This window comes from Carcharhinus amblyrhynchos, chromosome 1 (assembly GCF_965287045.1).
Source record: "Carcharhinus amblyrhynchos chromosome 1, sCarAmb.v2.hapA, whole genome shotgun sequence".
Taxonomy (NCBI): Eukaryota; Metazoa; Chordata; class Chondrichthyes; order Carcharhiniformes; family Carcharhinidae; genus Carcharhinus; species Carcharhinus amblyrhynchos.
In genome coordinates, this window is record NC_137324.1 from 77811265 (window position 1) to 77830906 (window position 19642).

A 19642-nucleotide genomic window follows, 5' to 3' on the forward strand; every position below is an offset into this window, starting at 1 on the left:
TCCCATTTGCCCCAAGTGCTATATCCAGCCACCTCTTGAATACATTCAATGTTTTGGCATCAACTACTTTCTGTGGTAATGAATTCCACAGGCTCACTACTATTTGGGTGAAGAAATGTCTCCTCGCCATCCTAAATGGTCCACCCTGAATCCTCAGACTGTGACCCCTGGTTCTAGACCCTCCCACCATTGGGAATATCCTCCCTGCATCTACCCTGTCTAGTCCTGTTAGAATTTTATAAGTCTCTATGAGATCTCCCTTCATTCGTCTGAACTCCAGTGAAAACAACCATAACCTAGTCAATCTCCCCTCGTATATCAGTCCTGCCATTCCCAGAATCAGCCTGGTAAACCTTCACTGCACTCCCTCGAGAGCAATGACATCCTTCCTCAGAAAAGGAGACCAAAACCGTACACAATACTCTAAATGTGGCCTCACCAAGGCCCTGTATAGATGCAACAACACATTCCTGCTCCTGTACTCAAACCTCTTGCAATGAAGGCCGACACGCCATTTGTCTTCATTGCCTGCTGCACCTGCATGCTTACCTCCTGGTGCGCAAGGTCACCCAGGTCCCACTGCACACTCCCTTCTCCCAATTTACCGCATTCAGGTAGTAATCTGCCGCCTTGTTTTTGCTTCCAAAGTGAAAAACTTCGGAAGCAAAAGCATTTATCCAAATTATATTGCATCTGCCTTTGATTTGCTCACTCAACCAACCTGTCCAGATCATTCTGAAAGATCTCTCCATCCTCATCATCGTTCACCCTCCCACCCAACTTAGCCTCATCTGCAAACTTTGAAATGTTACATTTTGTTCCCTCATCCAAATCGTTAATACATTTTGTGAATAGCTGGGGTCCCAGCACCCCACTAGTTATTGCCTGTCAATTTGAAAAGCACCCATTAATTCCAACTTTTTGTTTCCTCTTTGCCAACCAGTCGTCTATCCATTTCAATGCACTTCCCCCAGTCCCATGCGCTTTAATTTTACATGATAATGTCTGGTGCGGGACTTTGTCAATTGCTTTCTGAAAATCCAAATACACCATATCGAAAAAGGCGGAACCTCTGAACATGCTACACGATAAATGCTTCCCTAATTCAGAGTTCCAACCTCCTTTGTTCATTTGAGAGCTGTAATGATACAATGAAACCAAGGGTATCATAAGTGCATCACTGTGCAGTGGAGTTATAAGAACATAAGAAATAGGAGCAGGAGTAGGCCAACTAGCCCTTCGAGCCTGCCCCGCCATTCAATAAGATCATGGCTGATCTGTCGTGGCTCAGTTCCACATTCCCGCCCTCTCCCCATAACCCTTAATCCCCTCTCTTATCAAAAACCCATCAACCCGCGTCTTAAAAATATTTAGCGAGGTAGCCTCCACCACTTCAACGGGCAGAGAATTCCAGAGATTCACCACCCTTTGAGTGAAGAAGTTCCTCCTCAACTCCGTTCTAAACCACCCCCCCCTTTATCTTGAGGCTGTGCCCCCTAGTCCTGCTATCCTTTCTGAGCGGGAAGAGTCTCTCCACCTCTATCCTATCCATCCCATTCATCATCTTATACGTCTCAATGAGATCTCCCCTCATTCTTCTAAACTCTAACAAGTACAAGCCTAATTTTATTCAGCCTCTCCTCACAGCTCAACCCCCTCAACTCTGGCATCAGCCTAGTAAACCTCCTCTGCACTCCCTCCAAGGCCAAAATATCCTTGCGTAAGTACGGTGCCCAAAACTGCACACAGTACTCCAGCTGCGGCCTCACCAATGCCCTATACAGCCGCAGCAAGACCTCCCTACTTTTATATTCAATCCCCCTCACGATGAAGGCCAGCATCCCATTCGCCTTCCTGACCACCTGCTGCACCTGCAAGCTGGGTTTTTGCGACTCATGCACAAGGACCCTGAGGTCCCTCTGCACCGTCGCCTGCTGCAGTTTTTCTCCACGTAAGTAATAATCCTTCCTACCATTATTCCTACCAAAGTGGACCACCTCGCACTTGCCAACATTAAATTCCATTTGCCATTTCCTGGCCCATTCGCCCAGCCTATCTAGATCCTTCTGTAGATTCTCCCCACCCTCCGCACAATTTGCCTTTCCACCAATTTTGGTGTCATCAGCAAATTTCGACACCCTACACTCAGGTCATGCCAATGCCCTGGACACCAAAAACAGATTTGTTTTGATAATTTCCATAATGATCATTTTTTTCATGAAGCAAAAAGACTATGGCTGGACAGGCCTGGGCAACGTGCATTAGCAAAGAGGTTGAGTGAGGGAATGAACAAAGTAAAACTATGAAGTTAACAAGTACAAGTAAAAACTACCATTACCTTCTTTCTTAAAAGTATTCATCAAAAAAAAGGACTGACTTGCTCAAACAGTATATGACTCTCAATTTTTATTAAATTCCTTATAAATAGATGCAAAATTAATTACAATTGGCAAAAAATTGGCATGCATTCAGTATTAAAAAACTATAAATACATCTAAAATTGCTTTTCATAACAAAGAATATACTTTTATGTGGCATAAAGTTTGAAATATTAAATGCGTTTTACTGGTGTGCTTCAAGAAAACAATTGTCTGCTTATAAGTTAATTTGTGCCATTACCACAAACATCAGTTTGTTATTACATCAAACAGCTCTACAAGGTTTGAAGCATCCGTATTATACAACATCAGGACAACATCAAACTCGGTAATGTGAATGTAAGATTTTATTTTAATATTTTAATGAAAAAATGATCAGTTTTTAAATCAGTGACTTTTATTTCAGTTATTTCATTCCAGTAGGACCTCTGTAGCACAATGAATTATTAGCAAAACATACTTGATTGAGAAATGTAATATTGCTACTTAAAAATATATTTATTCACAAATTACTCTCAAGAAATCAATACTAATTTCTCAATAGTTGATGTTGAAACATTAATTGTATCCAGCCTAAGAAGCTTTATTGTGCATTTATTAAAAGGTGGTAAGCCTATTTCACTATAGTTATCCCTTAAGAGAATATTCAAGGTGGTGAAACTTGGTATACATTGTACAGTTAACTAGGAGATGGCACAAAAATGACAGTTATTATATTAATAAAGATGATTTGGGAGCTGGTAGCAAAAATGCTTGTCACGGTTATTGAAAACAAACATATCAATAAATAACTTAGACATAAAATTGTAACCCTAATTCAATATAAAAATATCTTTACAGAGTGAAAGTATCTTCACTAACATTGACAGTACAGTACAGATATTTACAGCACAAGATGGGCATTACATCAGAAAAAGTGAGAATCGCAGCGTCCCATTTTGTTATTGCCTATTTAGGAAAATAGGTGGAAAAATTAAAATTTATAACACCATATTGAGATTCAATAATTCAGTAAATTTTAATTTGCATAGTTTAATGAATGTTCTCATTTCCTATTTGCTTCATATATTATCTTGCAGTTTTACCAGAGCAGAAAGAACTCTTCTATTTTATGGCTCGCCTGTCATTATGTTAATGGGGTCTGGTTGATCCAGTGAAATATGTTATGTTCAGACAAGTAAATATGTAAATATATGCTCAATGAAGATTTTAAAAGAAAATCTAATTGAAAATTGATCTGTGGCAATCTACAACTGTCGTGCTGTGCTTTCATTATAAAGTTTTAAAGGGACCTGAAATCTTGCTGCATGTGTGTTATACATTATAGAAACAAATGCATTGGTCTTATAATAAGTCCAATTTTTAAAAAAATAAGTAGAGCATTGTAGGATGTCAAACCTAGGTAAGTACAAACTAGTTGTTATCTGAACAAAAGAGGAAAATGCTGATCTTTTTAATAAAACTAAAATGTTAAACAAGTTGACAAATGTCTAGAGTAGAACATTGACCTGTCAATGAATGGATTATCGCAGTCCACTCCATGACTTGAAATGTATTATTAAAAAAAATCTTGAAATTAAGTTTCCTTCATTTCAAAATTCTGCAAAGGCTGATGAAATACTGCAAAAGATTCAGCACTCAACTTCCGAAATGCTCTTTTGTTGAGACCTGTAGCTCCATTTATGAAGCTGGCTTGAGTGAAGTATAGTCCTTAAAGTAAATTTCTAAAACCGGGAAGAAAAAAATAGTCAGAGTACTTATTATGTATCAACAGATTACAAATTGTAAGGGGTTGTTGTAAAACTTATCACTAATATTGTTTGTGTTGGAAAAGAAACTTTTGTACCGTCACAAATGGCCTCCGTTGAACCTCCAATATACACTGCAACATCTCAGCTTCGTTAAGCACCTTATCCCTATTTAACATCATGGCATCATCTTCCCAAGATCATTCAAACGATCATTTTAAATCTGAACTGGTAATCGCTAATGCACTCTGTCAAAAGGATGAACTGAGCCAACCCCTATTTTTGGGGTTCTTTCCTCCAGCACACTCTTTTAGTTACCCCAGCTTTATACGTTATCTACAGCTGGGGCAGAAGGCAGGTAACCTATTTCATTGTCCAGCTGACTAAGATGTGAAATGCCCTAAGTGTCCTGAAAATGGTGCTGGGCAAGAAAAAGGCAAATTACACAATGAAGGTTAATAAAAACAAATTTCTGCTTCTCGGCCTTTTGGCTAATATCAAGTGTAGAATCGATATGCTGTGCTTGGTTGAAGTCATTAGGTTACATTATAGCTTCATATGAAGCAATTTATAAAAGCGGCATCTTGGCCTTTTGGCTAGGATGCAAATGAGTTCAAACCTTGGAGGAGGAGCTATACCTACTCCAATCAGCTTGGATCATGTAGATCAAGCCCAAGACAGGAGGTGAGAACCTGTCTTGTCAGCTTGGATCGGGAATGTCTCAACCTGTTCAGACTCTGAATTGGACTTGATTTGATTGAATTGGAATAAAAGCAACAACAAAAAAAAAATCCTTGCCAGGTAAAGAGCAGAGAAACCTGCAAGACCACAAACCCGGAGATGGCTTCTCGAGGGGACATAAATATATCCTGCCCTATCTGGATGATTGTTTTGTTATCAAAAGTAGAAAGCTTTGCAGTAAGTAAGTAACTGTGATACATTGATTTGGCGGTCATTAAGAGGGACAATGGGGCTGTGTAGTAATTGACACCAAAAGGGCTGAGATCTTTTAACTTACTCACTCAGGGTTAACTGAAATTATCAAGAGTATATTCAATCGATTATTATTCAGTAAAAATATCATAGAATAAGCAGCAAAGGAAGACAAATGAAACTAGGATTTGCTAGGATGCTACTGGGTCTTGATGGTTTGATTTATAAGGAGAGGCTGGATAAACTGGGATTTTTTTCCCTACAGCATAGAAGGCTTAGGAGTTATCTTATAGATGTCTACAAAATAATGAGGGGCATAAATCAGCTAGAAAGTCAACACCTTTTGCCAAAGGGAGAAAAGTCTAAAATTAGACGGCATAGGTTTAAGATGAGAGCGGAGATTTACGAAAGGGTCCAGAGGGGCAATTCTTTCACACAGAGGGTGGTGAGTGTCTGAAAGAAACTGCCAGAGGTAGTAATAGAGTAGTAATAGTACAATTTTATTTTTTAAAAATCATTTAGACAGTTACATGGATAAGATTGGTATAGATTGGATACGGGCCAAATGTGGGCAATTGGGACTAGTTTAATGGTAAAAACTGGGTGGCACAGACAAGTTGGATCAAAGGCCTCGTTTCCATGCTGTAAAACTCTAGGACTAAGACTAACCCAAGGTACATGTCAATCATGATGTAACTGAATGGCAGAACAGGCTTGAAGGTCTATTCCTCTTTCGATGTAAGATCATGTGTTTGACACAAGTCTATCCTTAATCCTTTGCTGGGTTCTTTAGTCATTTTTGTAGTAAGTTTTGTAGTTAGTAAACAGTGTAGGAGTTATAGAACATAGAACACTACAGCACAAACAGGCCCTTCGGCCCACAAGTTGCGCCGATCACATCATCACCTACCAACCTACAGACCTATCTATAACCCTCAATCTCATTAAACCCCATATACTCATCCAGAAGTCTTTTAAAAGACCCCAGCGAGTTCGCCTCCACCACCACTGACGGCAGCCGATTCCATTCACTCACCACCCTCTGAGTGAAAAACTTACCCCTAACATCACTTCTGAACCTCCCTCCCCGCACCTTAAATCTGTGTCCTCTCGTAGCGACCATTTCAAACCGGGGAAATAGCCTCTGAGAGTCCACCCTATCTATTCCTCTCAACATTTTGTAAACTTCTATCAGGTCGCCTCTCAACCTTCGTCTCTCCAGGGAAAAGAGTCCCAGCTCCCTCAACCTAACTTCATAAGGCATGCCTCCCAGTCCAGGCAACATCCTTGTAAATCTCCTCTGCACCCTTTCAATAGCTTCTACATCCTTCCTATAGTGAGGCGACCAGAACTGCGCACAATACTCCAAATGAGGCCTGACAAGGGTCTTATAAAGTTCCAGCATTACCTCCCGACTCCTAAACTCAATCCCTCGATTAATGAAGGCCAGTACACCATACGCCTTCTTGACCACCTCCTCCACCTGCGAGGCCGATTTAAGAGTTCTTTATATCTTGGAGGGTTACCCTCTGCAAAATTGGAAACTGCACCTCCAGCAGAGGAAAAGCCTTAGAAGCTCATACTGTGAAGCCATTCCAGCCAGAAAGGTGTGTCTCACTTTAACGTATAAATTTCCTTAAGATTGAATGAGGTAAGATTTCAGTCAGGTTGTTCACATAATGCTATCAATATGGAAAGTGAATTCATCAAGCAACAAAGATTCCAGGAGGAACTGATGGCATCTCAACAGGGCATTGACCCCAATGTTCTTCTAGAGATTAACAAGTATGGTCTGCCAATGACACTTCACCTTTGCTGTGAGGAAGTATCCTGTTGCTACTCAGGACCTCTCAATAAACGTGCGTGAAAAAGTTCAAGTATGATACTGATTATGTGCAAAAGAATAAAAAGAATTAACGACTAGACTGATTTGCAATAACATCTATTTTGATTCAATGTCATTTTGCATATACCACTTGACTGTTAAGATTTTATTTAGAGTTTATAAATTACTCACTTGTCATTTAACAGTCAGTAGAACATTCTGATACTTTTTTAGGGGAGCACGTATCCCGGGAATGGGAAACAGGGCTCACTGATGTTCTGAGTGGGGACAAGGAACAAATGCTAGTTGAAAGGCCATGGCGACGCATCTCCTGAATCGCACGCTCTCTGTGGAAGGGACAATTTTAAAAAAGTGCCTTTATTTCTACAAACCATACATGTAATCTGAAAGCTGCTGACCCTATGTACAATCAACAGCACAAGCTCGAAAATAATTATTACAGCACCAAGTAGTGATCTATCAAAAAGACAACAACTCAAAACAGTAAATTAAAAGTAACTAACTTTTAGTAATTAAAAAAGTAAGAACAGCTTTGCGGAATTGGTCATTTTTCCAGTGAACCAAAACAACCTATATTCCACGTGTTGGATTATCTGGCAAAGTAGATATTATAGTCCAATCAGAACAAACTTTTTTTTTCAAGTTTGTGCCGTTAAAAAACCTTAAGTAGTTGAATATAATCATTAATTATTTTGTGTATTGTAAACAATACCTTTCAAAACGCTCTGTTGTTAGTTGACGTTTGATGAGATCGAGCTCCGTTTGAAGCTGTGAAGACTTAGCACGAAGCTGAGCCATTTCTCGGCTCTGGCTTGATCTGTGAGGAATTATTTGTTAAATTAGATATAAGATTTGCATCAATACTTTACAAATTGCCACACAGAGCAATAATTTCAGATACAATGGTCTGGATTTTTTATATGAGTTATATCTGCTCCCAAGCATAAGTGGAGTAGCCTTGACCAAGAAATGCATTAGAAGCCAATATGTCACCTCTGCTCAATTCCACCACTTTCAGGATTTACTATAAAAGGTGTAGGTACATCTATTCAGCTTGTACACAAAACTGCATAGAAATTACCACACAGTAAGAAGCTTGTCTGCCCACTCTATTGTTATTTTTGCCTACACGGAAGCAATTGTCATTATCTCATTTGCCCACTAAATTAAAAGCAAAATGCTGCAGAATCTGGAAATCTAAAATAACAGAAAATGCTGGAAAAGCTCACATCTGGCAGCATCTCTGGAGAGGAAAACAAAGTTAATGTTTTGAGTCTGAAATACTCTTCTTCAGAGCTCGCTGATAGTTGAGAATGAGGTGGCTACACTTCAAAAAACAATCAATTGGCTTCAGGACTCAGTATTCATGAGACTTCTATTACATCAGCTCAGGCTAATTTTGAAACCAAATGTTAGAGATGTAAGTGCAGTCTCTAATCTACTCCCGCAGGCCCCACTTTTCACATTGTTCTGAACAGAACAGACTTTTCCTACACTTTTTTCCCAAGAGATACTGAGGGGAACAAGCAGATTTTATCCTTGAAAGTAAAGGTTGGGAAGTACTCATAATTAACTTCCATTTACTAGTCAACCATTTTATTTTTGTTTTGAAATTTTAAGGAATTTTGTGTTTTTGTAATGTTGGATGTAATCAACTGCAAAACTAACAATTCTAGAAAACAAAACTAAATGTCTTCAAAATTCCTGAGATCAGTAGATTAGAGCTATTCTTCTCCCTCCCCCAATAAATTGATTTCCACCAACAGGTGACAGGCAGCTATCTGGCCAAGAAGGCTCCTCTTGTAGTGGACCAGATATGTTGTAATTGGTAAAAAGAGTTAGGAAAAAATACCTAAATGCCACTGTTTGCAGCAAGAGAGATGGAAGGAATTATGAAGTTCTTTTTAAAAAAATAAGTATCTCTGTAATATATCTAGCAATCCTGCATTCTGAAAATAATTTATTGCATGAAGCTTTTTAATGCTGACATAAAACAATAAATAAGTGTAAATGCTATTTATGTTTTTTGGCAGGACAAAGAATGGATCTTGTAAAACACAGTATGTAAAGAAGTAGCTACATTTGTAAGTGATGTTTAAGCTTATCAGCCTCTTCATTTTAAGATTGCTGAATTTTTCAATACAAGTGTGGTCAACCCCAGCAGATTTAATGCAGAGGAAAGCTCAGGATTATTTTGTAAAAGTTTCTGTATTTAGAAAGAAACACTGTAAAATAGCATTATTAAATAAATACCACTCACACTTTGTTCTCTGCTAGAGTCAGCTTGTCCCCAAGAAGCTGTATTTCTGACTCTCTTTCATTCTTTGACAGGTGGCATTGAAACTCCTTTTCTCGAGTTGATGTCAACAATGTCTCGAGATTTTTTACTGTGACCCGTTCAGTACTCAACTGTTTCTTTAAAAGTTCAATTTCGGACTTCAAATCTTCCAATTCACTTAAGGTCTGTAAAGTTATGAGAAAGATTTTTTTAAGTAGGTAGAAAATGCATAACTTATCAGAGTCAGGCATAGAGTGGAAGATTAAATAAATGTACCAGTGACATTGACTCTAAAGTTGAGGAACAGCTCCCTCATCTTTTGATTATGCACTTTATAACCTTCCAGACACAAACTGCATTCATACATTTCAGGTCATAACCTTTGTGCACATGTCTTTGATGGCAGCCATTGGTGATGATTCTGCCACTACCATCTCCTTGTACTTCACACCATCATTCAGTTTGTCATTTTACTTCTACCTTTCATTTCATCAAAGAATTTCCCTGTTATTCTCTTCCCCCATCTTCTTTGCCTCTGGACTTACTCAGAACCTTTGCTTCTCTAATTTTGCTCAGTTCTGACAAAACGGTCATTGACCTAAAATGCTCACACTTTTTCTTCCACCATAGTTGCTGCCTAACTCCTGAGAATTCCACCATTTTCTGTTTTTATTTCAGATTTCTGGCAACCACAATGTTTTTTTTTTGTAGATGAAATTTCTGCAGGTGAAGTATCAAGTACTATACACATGAAGGAACAAAAGTTGTCACATGAATGGTGTTGAGGCAATTGAAGGACAAAGCAGAAGAGATATAAAAACCTTAGTCGACCAGTGAAGAATAGCAATCAATATTGAACTAGATGACCAAATCCAGACTTCTGTATTCAGTTCTAGTCACTGAGATCAGACTCATACAGCACAAAGGAGCCTATTTAGTTTACCATGCCCATATAAAAATGAATAAATCTTACTCCTTTGATGTTTGTCTATAGCCCCATAATTTTTATCTTTCAAGTATTTTTGCAATTATCCAAATTTCTTTTGAACGTTAAGATTCAATGTGCTTCCACCAACTTAAATTGCCTATTCCAGATCACAGGAAACAACTTGCTGTGTTAAAAAAAACCTCATCTCACCCCTAGCTGTTTTATTAATTATCTTCAACCTGCATCCTTTGGTGACTGCTCCTTCTACCAGCGGGAACAATTTCTCCCTACTTTATTAAATCCATTCATGATTTTGACCACTTCTATCAAATCTCCTCTTAATCTTCTCCACTTTACAGAAAACAACCTCTGCTCCCCCAGTCTCACCACACAATCGAAGTTCCTCACACTGACACCATTTCTGAAAATCTCTTCTGCATTCCTGACAAACAAATTAAGAGCAGGAGTAGGTCACTCGGCCCCTCAAACCCGCTCTGCCATTCAATAAGATCATTATAGATTGTTGGTCTAATTGCAATGACAACACATTCCCACTTACCCCCCCCCCATAATCTTTCACCCCCTTGCTCATCAGGAATCTATTACGCTCTGCCTTAAAACTATTGAAAGACTCTGCTTCCACCGCCTTTTGAGAAGAGGGTTCCAAAAACTCATGACTCTCAGAGAACAAAAAGTCTCTCCATCTCCATCTAAGATGAACAACCCCCTATTTTAGTGAGTAGTGATCCCTAGTTCTAGATTATCTGACTTCAGGAAATATCCTTTCCACAGCCACCCTGTCAAAACCCCTCAGGATCTTATATGTTTGTTGTAATTCAGGTCAGGAACTCCAAAGTGTTTTTTGAAGTCTACCTGGAGCAGAAGTTTTGTATTTTGAATTTGGCTGTGGTGAGCATGAGAAGCTTCACTTGAGGTATGATTGAACTGCCCATTAAGGAGTTTTTAGTCAAATAAAAATTTATTTAAGTATACAGTTAACATGTATAGAAATAAAATTAGCAATAACTTTTACCATTTACAAACAAGAAAGAAAAATCAACCATGATATTGTACAAATCTTAACAGCTAAACACTGTTCCAACCAAACAAATCCCATAAACAATTGCCACAGATTTAACACATAAAATAAGAATGCTCATGTAATGCTGGAACTTAGTCCTTTGGGTGAAGAGTTGAAACCCTGACTTTCCAACCTTGTAACTTTTGGCAGCCCTCTTGACATACACATAGGCCAGCTTGAAGTCAGAACAGCTTCCCAAAACACCAGGGAGAGAGAGAGACTCTAGGCAAGCCAACCACCTATAGTAGACTTTCCACTCTAGCTAACAGTAGGATTTGCAAAACCAGGGAGGCAGAGAGAGAAATACTTCTTTTCAACTTGATGGCCATCCCTTCTAAATTAAAACGCAGCTAGCAGCTAAATTAAAAATGAAATCTTGAATTCACTAGAAAAAAAACTGTCCAAAACACATGACCTGCCAACCAGTTTTCCCCTTAACATTGAAGGATCATAAAAAATCCTAGAAAGTACCTGAGATCCAGAATGAAAATAAATAAAAGCCCATTTAAGCCTTTGAAGCAGCAATAAAAAGATTTCTAACAAACAGCTGGTGCCACAATAAGTGTTGCAACACCAGGTTAAAGTCCAACAGGTTTATTTGCAATCATCAGCTTTCGGAGAGTTGCTCCTTCATCAGGTGAGTGATGGAAGATCAATGCTCTGAAAGCTTGTGACTTTCACATGGTGTTGTGAGATTTATGATGTAATTTTATGTGTGACACGAGGCCCAGCCTCTATTTGCATAACAGATTGCAAATACTGCATATGAAGTCACTGTTAAAGGGTTGGGTAGAAGCACTGGCTTTGCTGTTTAAACCAATAAGAGTAAATAAATTGAATTTATATGAGGAAATTGTAATTCACAAAGGAGTGTGAAATTGACATCTAGATAGAGCAGTGGAGATGACTTCAGAATCATTTATGAAGCAAATGAATGGTACATTGAGAAAAACATTCAGATTTTTCTACGAGTGAATTAAGATGTGTTGAATAGTCTCTATGTGAAAACAGTAAAAATGTCAAAAATATCTATGTTGAAATCATAAGGGGATCTGGAATAATAATACTTCTAAAATGTAATCCAAAATTAAGTAACAATAATGCATTGTAGAGCAATTTTAGAAAACTGGGGCTATAATATACATTCTGGGCCAAATAAAAACTTTTCAAGGAATAATGATAACTTGTAGCTCCATAATGGCTCTAATTTAGACGTTGATTACTGAAGTCTTGTGATTCAACCCTATCTTAATTCAAAAGGCGAATTTGTCAACAAGTGATTAATTATTTTCACAATTTATTCTGGTAGACATTTCTATAGAATATTTGAAAAAGTCAGTGTATGATGGAGGCTCTGGTAACTATATCAAGTCTGCTGAGAGAATGTAAAATTTTAAGACATTTTAAGGGTTAACAAAAGTAGGAAACACAAAATTATAATTACTAACGATTATACAGACAGATCTTGACTGTTAAATGGTTATTTGAATCTATCATTTAAAAATCTTACTTTAATTTAAGCATCGACAAGATTCCATCTAACCTTACCCTTTCATGCTCCATACTCTTAGAAGCAAGCTGCCGAGACAACAGTTCCTTGTTAGAATCCAGTTGGGCACACAGTTCTCTGACTGAAGATAGGTCCCCTAAAACATGGCATTTCTCAGCCTGCACCTGTCGTAACTCTTCCTCCAGTTTGGTCATGCATTTAGTAGTACATGAAATATCTTTCTCATATGCTTGCTGGGCATTTACATGCTAAATTAAAGAAGAATCAACAGTAAAACACATGAAAATATCTACACATTTTTTACATTAACATTCAAATAAACTTTTATGATAGCATAGAAGTTAGTTGATGGTGAAATCTACAAGTAAATGTGAAATATTCTTTATTCTTTAATAGAAGTTCAACCTCTACATACAACAGCACAGATATCACATGGGGTGTGGCATTACTGGGACATTGCTTTTGAGTAACTTCCACCTGTAACACTCAGTCCACACTCCGCTGTATAAAGTTTGGGCTGCATTTTCATGCCTCTTGTCCACTAGAAAAGGGGCAGAAAGTTCCTCAAAAAAATGTGAGGAATGACCTTTCACCCACTTCCCATTAGACATGTGATTGTAACAATGATTTCCCTGGGCCTCCTGCTGAGCATGGCTCCTGGCGAGAAGAAGTGTACAGCCAATTTTAACTTACCAGAAACAAAATAGAGAAATTATTGTTAAGAATTCAAGATTGACTGTGTGAATAATTGTTTTTATTCATTCCTAGGAAATGGGCATCGCTGACTAGACCAGCATTTGACTATTGCTAATTACCCTTGAGAAGGTGGTGATGAAGCTACCTTCTTGAACTGCTACAGATTATGCAGTGTACGGACACCAACAGAACTGTTAGGGAGTTTCCTCGTAAAAGGAAAGGTTATTAGGAGGAAGGAAAAACTTTAAGACGACACAGCAACATGATGAAATAAATTATGATTGAAAAAATGTCCTGCTGAGATTTGAAAAACTGACAAGTTGACCAAATGTGTTCCACTATGTATTGATCTTGCTGCAACAATGTACAATGAAGAGTTATTTTGATAAACTGGAAGAATCTATTGGATAGAGTGATGAAGCTTACAGCGAGAGTGTTAGTAACTTAACAGTCCAATCAATCTCCATAAAAATGCCACCTCACATCAGCCAAGGCTGATTTCACAGCAATTTCTCAATCAGTTTGAAGCATTGTGTCTTTTTAATTCCCATCAAATCAAGCAATGAAGGTTTTTTAAAAAAAGCCTTCTGATCAGTTTTAAAACAGATTATCTATATGAAATTTGTGTTAGTTTTTGGATGCTTTCCATGAGGATCCTGCCATTTGATACTGGTGAACATCTATTTCTACATCACACAGAAGGGGCCCATATCAAAGGAGGCTGTTAATTTGCATCAAAAGTACTTCTGGATGACTTCTCTTGACAAGACTGCTTTATGATTGAATTCTTTGAAGATGTGACTAAAATATCATACACGAATAACAACAGATATTATTTATATGGATTTCCAGAAGGGGTCTCTTCATAAAAGACTGTTAACTAAAGTTGAAGCTCATGGAGTTGAAGGCAAATTATTATCTTGGTTGGGAATTGGCTGAGCAGCAGGATACAAAGTAGTGATAATGGATAGATACTCAGGACGTGACTAGCGGTGTTCTGCAACGATCTGTGTTGTGATCTCAACTATTCACTGCATTTATTCATAGTAAAGTCCAACAGGTTTATTTGAAATCACGAGCTGCTTCATCAGGTGAGTGACGTTTTACCATGCACACCTCAATCCAATGCTGGCATCTCCATATCATGGCATTTATTCATGACTTTCTCAGGTGCTGGGATAGAAGGAATCTGCCCAAATTTGATGAGCTAAACACAAGCAGAACTGCAAAGAGTGTAGATGGAATCGTACAAAATTTTATGTTCCAAGTGGGTTTTGAGGCGAAGGGAACATGAAATTGCAGGGGTGGGATTCCCTCAGGGATCCCAGCTATGAGTTTACAGTGGGGCAGGTGGAGCCTTGGATGGAAAGCCTGCCCTTGCCCCAAAGCAGGCCTTGAAATGGCCATCGGAAGCGCTTTTCTGATCAGTTTTCCCCTTAACATTGAAGGTCATAAAAAAAATCCCAGAAAGTACCTGATGCCCTGTGTAAAAATAAACATAACCCCATTTAAGCCATTGAAGCAGCAATAAAAAGACTTCTAGCAGACAGCTGGTGCCACAGTAAGAAGTCTCACGACACCAGGTTAAAGCCCAATAGGTTTATTTGGAATCATGAGTTTTCTGAGCGCTGCTCCTTCATCAGATGAGTGATGAAGGAGCAATGCTCTGAAAGCTTGTGACTTTCACATGGAGTTATGAGACTTCTTACAAGGTCATTTTGTGTGTGACATTAGGCCAAGTCTTGATTTGCATAATAGATTGTGAATACTGCATATGAAGTCAGTGTTGGAGGGTTGGGGAGAAGCATTGACTTTGCTATTTAAACTAATAAGAATAAATAATAAAAGTCTCACAATACCAGTTAAAGTCCAACATTTTTATTTGGATTCATGAGCTTTCGGAGCACTGCTCCTTCATCAGGTGAGTGACTTCTTACTGTGCCCACCCCAGTCCAGCGTTAGTGACTCCACATCGTGACTTTCTCAGATGCTGGGGGAAAAAAGTACCTACCCAAATCTGATGAGATAAACACAAGCAGAACTGCAAGGAGTGTAGATGGAATCATGCAAAAGCCTGAACTTTATGTTCCACCAAGTGGGTTTTGAGGTGAGGGGAACATGAAAATGCGTGGGTGGGATTCCCTCAGGGACCCCGGCTACAAGTTTACAGTGGGGCGGGCAGGGCCTTGGATGGGAAGCCTGCCCTTGTCCCAAATGAGGCCTTTAAATAGCCATCAGAAGCCCCTTTCTGACTGGATAAACCCATCCCATGTGGACCAGAGACATCCTGACCTCTCTCTCCCACTGTAAAGAAGGGAGTTTCAGGATTTTGTTCCAATATTACATAAAGTGACCAAATAGGATACTAATGTTTAATACATTTTAGTTTTACAGACTGTGTCGATACTTAATACAATACCTCCTCTATTTCCTTTTCCAGCTTGACCACTCTTTCCTCAAGATGCCGTCTCTCTGTGTCCACAGACAGGAGCTCCAGCCGAATTGAACTGCTCTCTCCTTCTGCCTGATGGGCCTTGTGCTCCCAATTCTCAGCCTGATTACTGGCCATTCGGAATTGCTCTAGCATATGATGGAGTTCTTGTTCCTATTATCAGCAAAATAGATAAGTACAAATCCTTCAAACTGAAGAACACCTGCAGAACATTCAGACCAAACCTGATTCTCCTTTCATTTTCATTTTTAGGTATTGGTCCATCAAGGAGTGGAGCAGAGTGAAGGTTCACTAGACTGATTCCTGGGCTGAAGGGGATTGCCTGATGGGCAGAGATTGAATATAACAGGCCTGTATTTGGGGTGGCATGGTGGCATAGTGATTAGCACTGCTGCCTCACAGCGCCAGGGACCTGGGTTCAATTCTAGCCTGAGAACATTGCCTGTAGCAATGTGTACATTCTCTCCCTGTATCTGCGTGGGTTTCCTCCTGGTGTTCTGGTTTCCACCCACGGTCGAAAGATGTGCAAGTTAGGTTAATTGGCCTTGCTAAATTGACCCTAGTGTCAAGGCATTTGCGGGGTAAATATGTGGGGTTACTGAGATAGGGCCTGGTTGGGATTGTGGTCAGTGCAGACTAGATGGGCCAAATGGCACCCTTCTGCACTGTAGGGATTCTATGATTCTATATTCCTTCAAAATTAGATGAACAAAAATGATCTCACCACAACACAAAATTCTTCAAAGGGGTTGGAGAGGGTAGCTGCTGGGAGGATGTTTATCCTGAATATGCCATCTAGAATTAAGGATCACAGTCTCAGGGGGTTAGTCATTAAGGACTATAAAGAGCAGGAATTTCTCCACTCAGTTATGTGGATCTTTGAAATTCTCCATCTGAAAGAGTTGTTGGTACTCAGTTGTTGAGTATACCCAAGACATGGGTCAAAAGAAACCAAAAGAGAAAATGTTGGAAAATCTCAGCAGGTATGGCAGCATCTGTAAGGAGAGAAAAGAGCTGACATTTCAAGTCCAGATGACCCTTTGTCATTTGTGCAGAGGTTCCCATTGACAAACAGTAACCAAAGTAGAATGGGTTTTGTACTTGCATTTTACAAAAATAAAAAAAAAATCAATGATTTGGAAGAAGGAACTGAATGTATTATGTCCAATTTGCAGATGATACAAAGTTGGGTGGGAGGGTGAGCTGTGAGGAGGATGCAGAGATGCTTCAGTGTGATTTGGACAGGCTGAGCGTACGGGCATCTGAATGGCAGATGGAGTGTTATGTGAATAAATGTGAGGTTATCCACTTTGGTAGCAACAATAGGAAGACAGATTATTACTTGAATGGATGTAAATTGAGAGGGGTGGATACTCAACAAGACCTTGCAGCCATTGTGCATCAGTGCTGAAAGTAAGCACACAGGTACAGCAGGCAGTAAAGAAAGCAAATGGTATGTTAGCCTTCATAGTGAGAGGATTTGAGTGTAGGGATAGTGAAGTACTGCTGAAATTGTATATGATGTTGATGAGGCCACATCTGGAATATTGCGTGCAGTTTGGTGTCCTTATCTGAAGAAGGATGTCCTTGCTATTGAGGGAATACAGTGAGGGGTTTCTATGAGATTCCCTCTCACAGAAACTTATAAAATTCTAACAGGGTTAGACAGGATAGATTCAGGAAGAATGTTGCCAATGGTGGGGGAGACCAGAACTAGGGGTGTCATAGTTTGAGGATAATTGAGGTGAGGAGAGATTTCTTCATCTAGAGGGTGGTGAATGTGTGGAATTCACTACCAGAGAATTTGGTTGAGGCCAAAGTGTTGTCTGATTTCAAGAAGAAATTAGATATAGCTCTTGGGACTATTGCAGTGCCCAGCAATAGTAGAGATAAGAATAATGAGATCCTGCAGCTGAATGCGTGGCTGAGGGATTGGTGCAAGACAGAGGGTTTTAGTTTTGTTGACCATTGGGAAGTCTTTGCAAAGGAAGGGCACTTGTATAAGAGGGATAGGGAACACTTAAATGGAAAGGGGACACATATTTTAGCTGGGAGGTTGGCTGGAGTGTTTAGGCAGGGTTTAAACTAGTATGGAGGAGGGGTGGAGAGGAGAGAGACAGCTCAGGCACTGGGAGTGATTTGGAGGTCAGGGTAAATCTAGATGATAGGAAAATCCCCCAGGAGAAGGAGGATCCGAGAGGGCCTGAGGGTCTTAGGTGCATCTGTTTTAATGCGAGGAGTGTGACGGGAAAGTCGGATGAACTTAGGGCCTTGATGTTCGCGAGGAATTTAGATGTGGTGGCAGTGACAGAGACGTGGTTAAAGGAGGGGCAGGACTGGCAGCTGAATATTCCAGGGTATAAGTGTTTTAGGCGTGATAGGGGAGGGTTGAAAAGAGGAGGGGGAGTGGCGCTCTTAGTTAGGGAGCAGATCACAGCGGTGTAGAGGGACGATAACATGGAGGGGTTGGAACTTGAGTCTCTGTGGGTGGAGTTGAGGAATAGGGTATATGTAGGGACACTTTAGATAAGTGTAGGAAGAACAGGATTGTTGTAGTGGGAGATTTTAATCTCCCTGGGGTGGATTGGAAAGTGCCTAGAGCTGGGGGGTCTGATGGGGAGGAATTCGTAAGATGTGTATTGGAAGGATCCTTGCAACAGTATGTAGACAGCCCGACTAGAGAGGGGGCGATACTGGATTTAGTTCTGGGAAATGAGCCGGGTCAGGTGGTTGAGGTTGCAGTAGGCGACCATGTGGCTAATAGTGACCACAACTCCGTCTACTTTAGGATACGAATGGAAAAAGACAAGAGCTGTCCTAAGGGGAGGGTGCTAAATTGGGGGAAGGCTAGATACAGCCGGATTAGGCAGGAGCTTAGGGATACGGACTGGGATAGGCTGTTGGAAGGCAAGACCACATTAGGCATGTGGGAGTCTTTCAAGGGAAAACTGCAAACGGTGCAGGAAAGGCATGTGCCGGTTAGGAGAAAGGATGGGAAAGGTAGGATTAGGGAACCGTGGATTACTAGAGATATAGAAGACCTGGTTAGGAAGAAACGAGAGGCGTATGTCAGGTCTAAGCAGCTGGGAACGGAGAGAGCATTGGAGGAATACAGAGAGAGTAGGAGGGATCTCAAACGGGGAGTTAGGAGAGCAAAGAGGGGGCATGAGATGGCTTTGGCAGGTAGGGTTAAGGAGAATCCAAAGGCATTTTACTCCTATCTTAAGAACAAAAGGGTGGCTAGGGGTAAAATCGGTCCTCTCAGGGACGGACGTGGGGAATTGTGCTTAGAGGCAGAAGGAATGGGGGAGATCCTGAATGAATACTTTGCGTCAGTATTCACGAAGGAGAGGGGCTTGATGTCTAGTACGGTCATTGAGGGAAAGATCTATCGATTACGAGGGAAGAAGTGTTAGGGCTTTTAGATGGCATTAAAACTGATAAATCTCCGGAGCCCGATTGCATTTATCCTAGGCTGCTTAGAGAGGCGAGGGATGAGATTGCTGGGCCTCTGACGCGAATCTTTGTCTCTTCTTTGGACACAGGTGAGGTCCCAGAGGACTGGAGGATAGCGAACGTGGTACCATTGTTTAAAAAGGGTAGGAGGGATAGCCCAGGTAACTATAGGCCGGTGAGCTTAACGTCAGTGGTAGGTAAGTTGATGGAGAGGATTCTTAGGGATAGGATGTATGCGCACTTAGAGCGTTGCGATCTGATTAAGGATACACAGCATGGCTTTGTCAAGGGGAAGTCTTGCCTTACAAATCTGGTAGAATTCTTTGAGGTGACAAA

At 40.0% G+C, this 19642-nt stretch overlaps 1 protein-coding gene across 2 annotated transcripts in view; it reads right to left on the reverse strand.

The window, feature by feature from the left end:
• Positions 1–2151: 2151 nt before the first annotated feature.
• Positions 2152–19642, reverse strand: part of cep135 (centrosomal protein 135) — a 106233-nt gene continuing 88742 nt past the window's right edge. Inside the window, exons 21-26 of one of the 2 annotated variants that reach the window (XM_080187319.1) lie at positions 15818–16003; positions 12741–12950; positions 9166–9368; positions 7618–7722; positions 7077–7231; positions 2152–4102 (exon numbers count right to left, since the gene is read on the reverse strand). In XM_080187319.1, coding sequence (XP_080043445.1) covers positions 7084–7231; positions 7618–7722; positions 9166–9368; positions 12741–12950; positions 15818–16003 — 852 coding nt within the window. In that variant the 3' untranslated portion in view covers positions 2152–4102; positions 7077–7083. The remainder of the gene's footprint in view (positions 4103–7076; positions 7232–7617; positions 7723–9165; positions 9369–12740; positions 12951–15817; positions 16004–19642) is intronic. The other variant, XM_080187327.1, reaches the window with a different exon arrangement.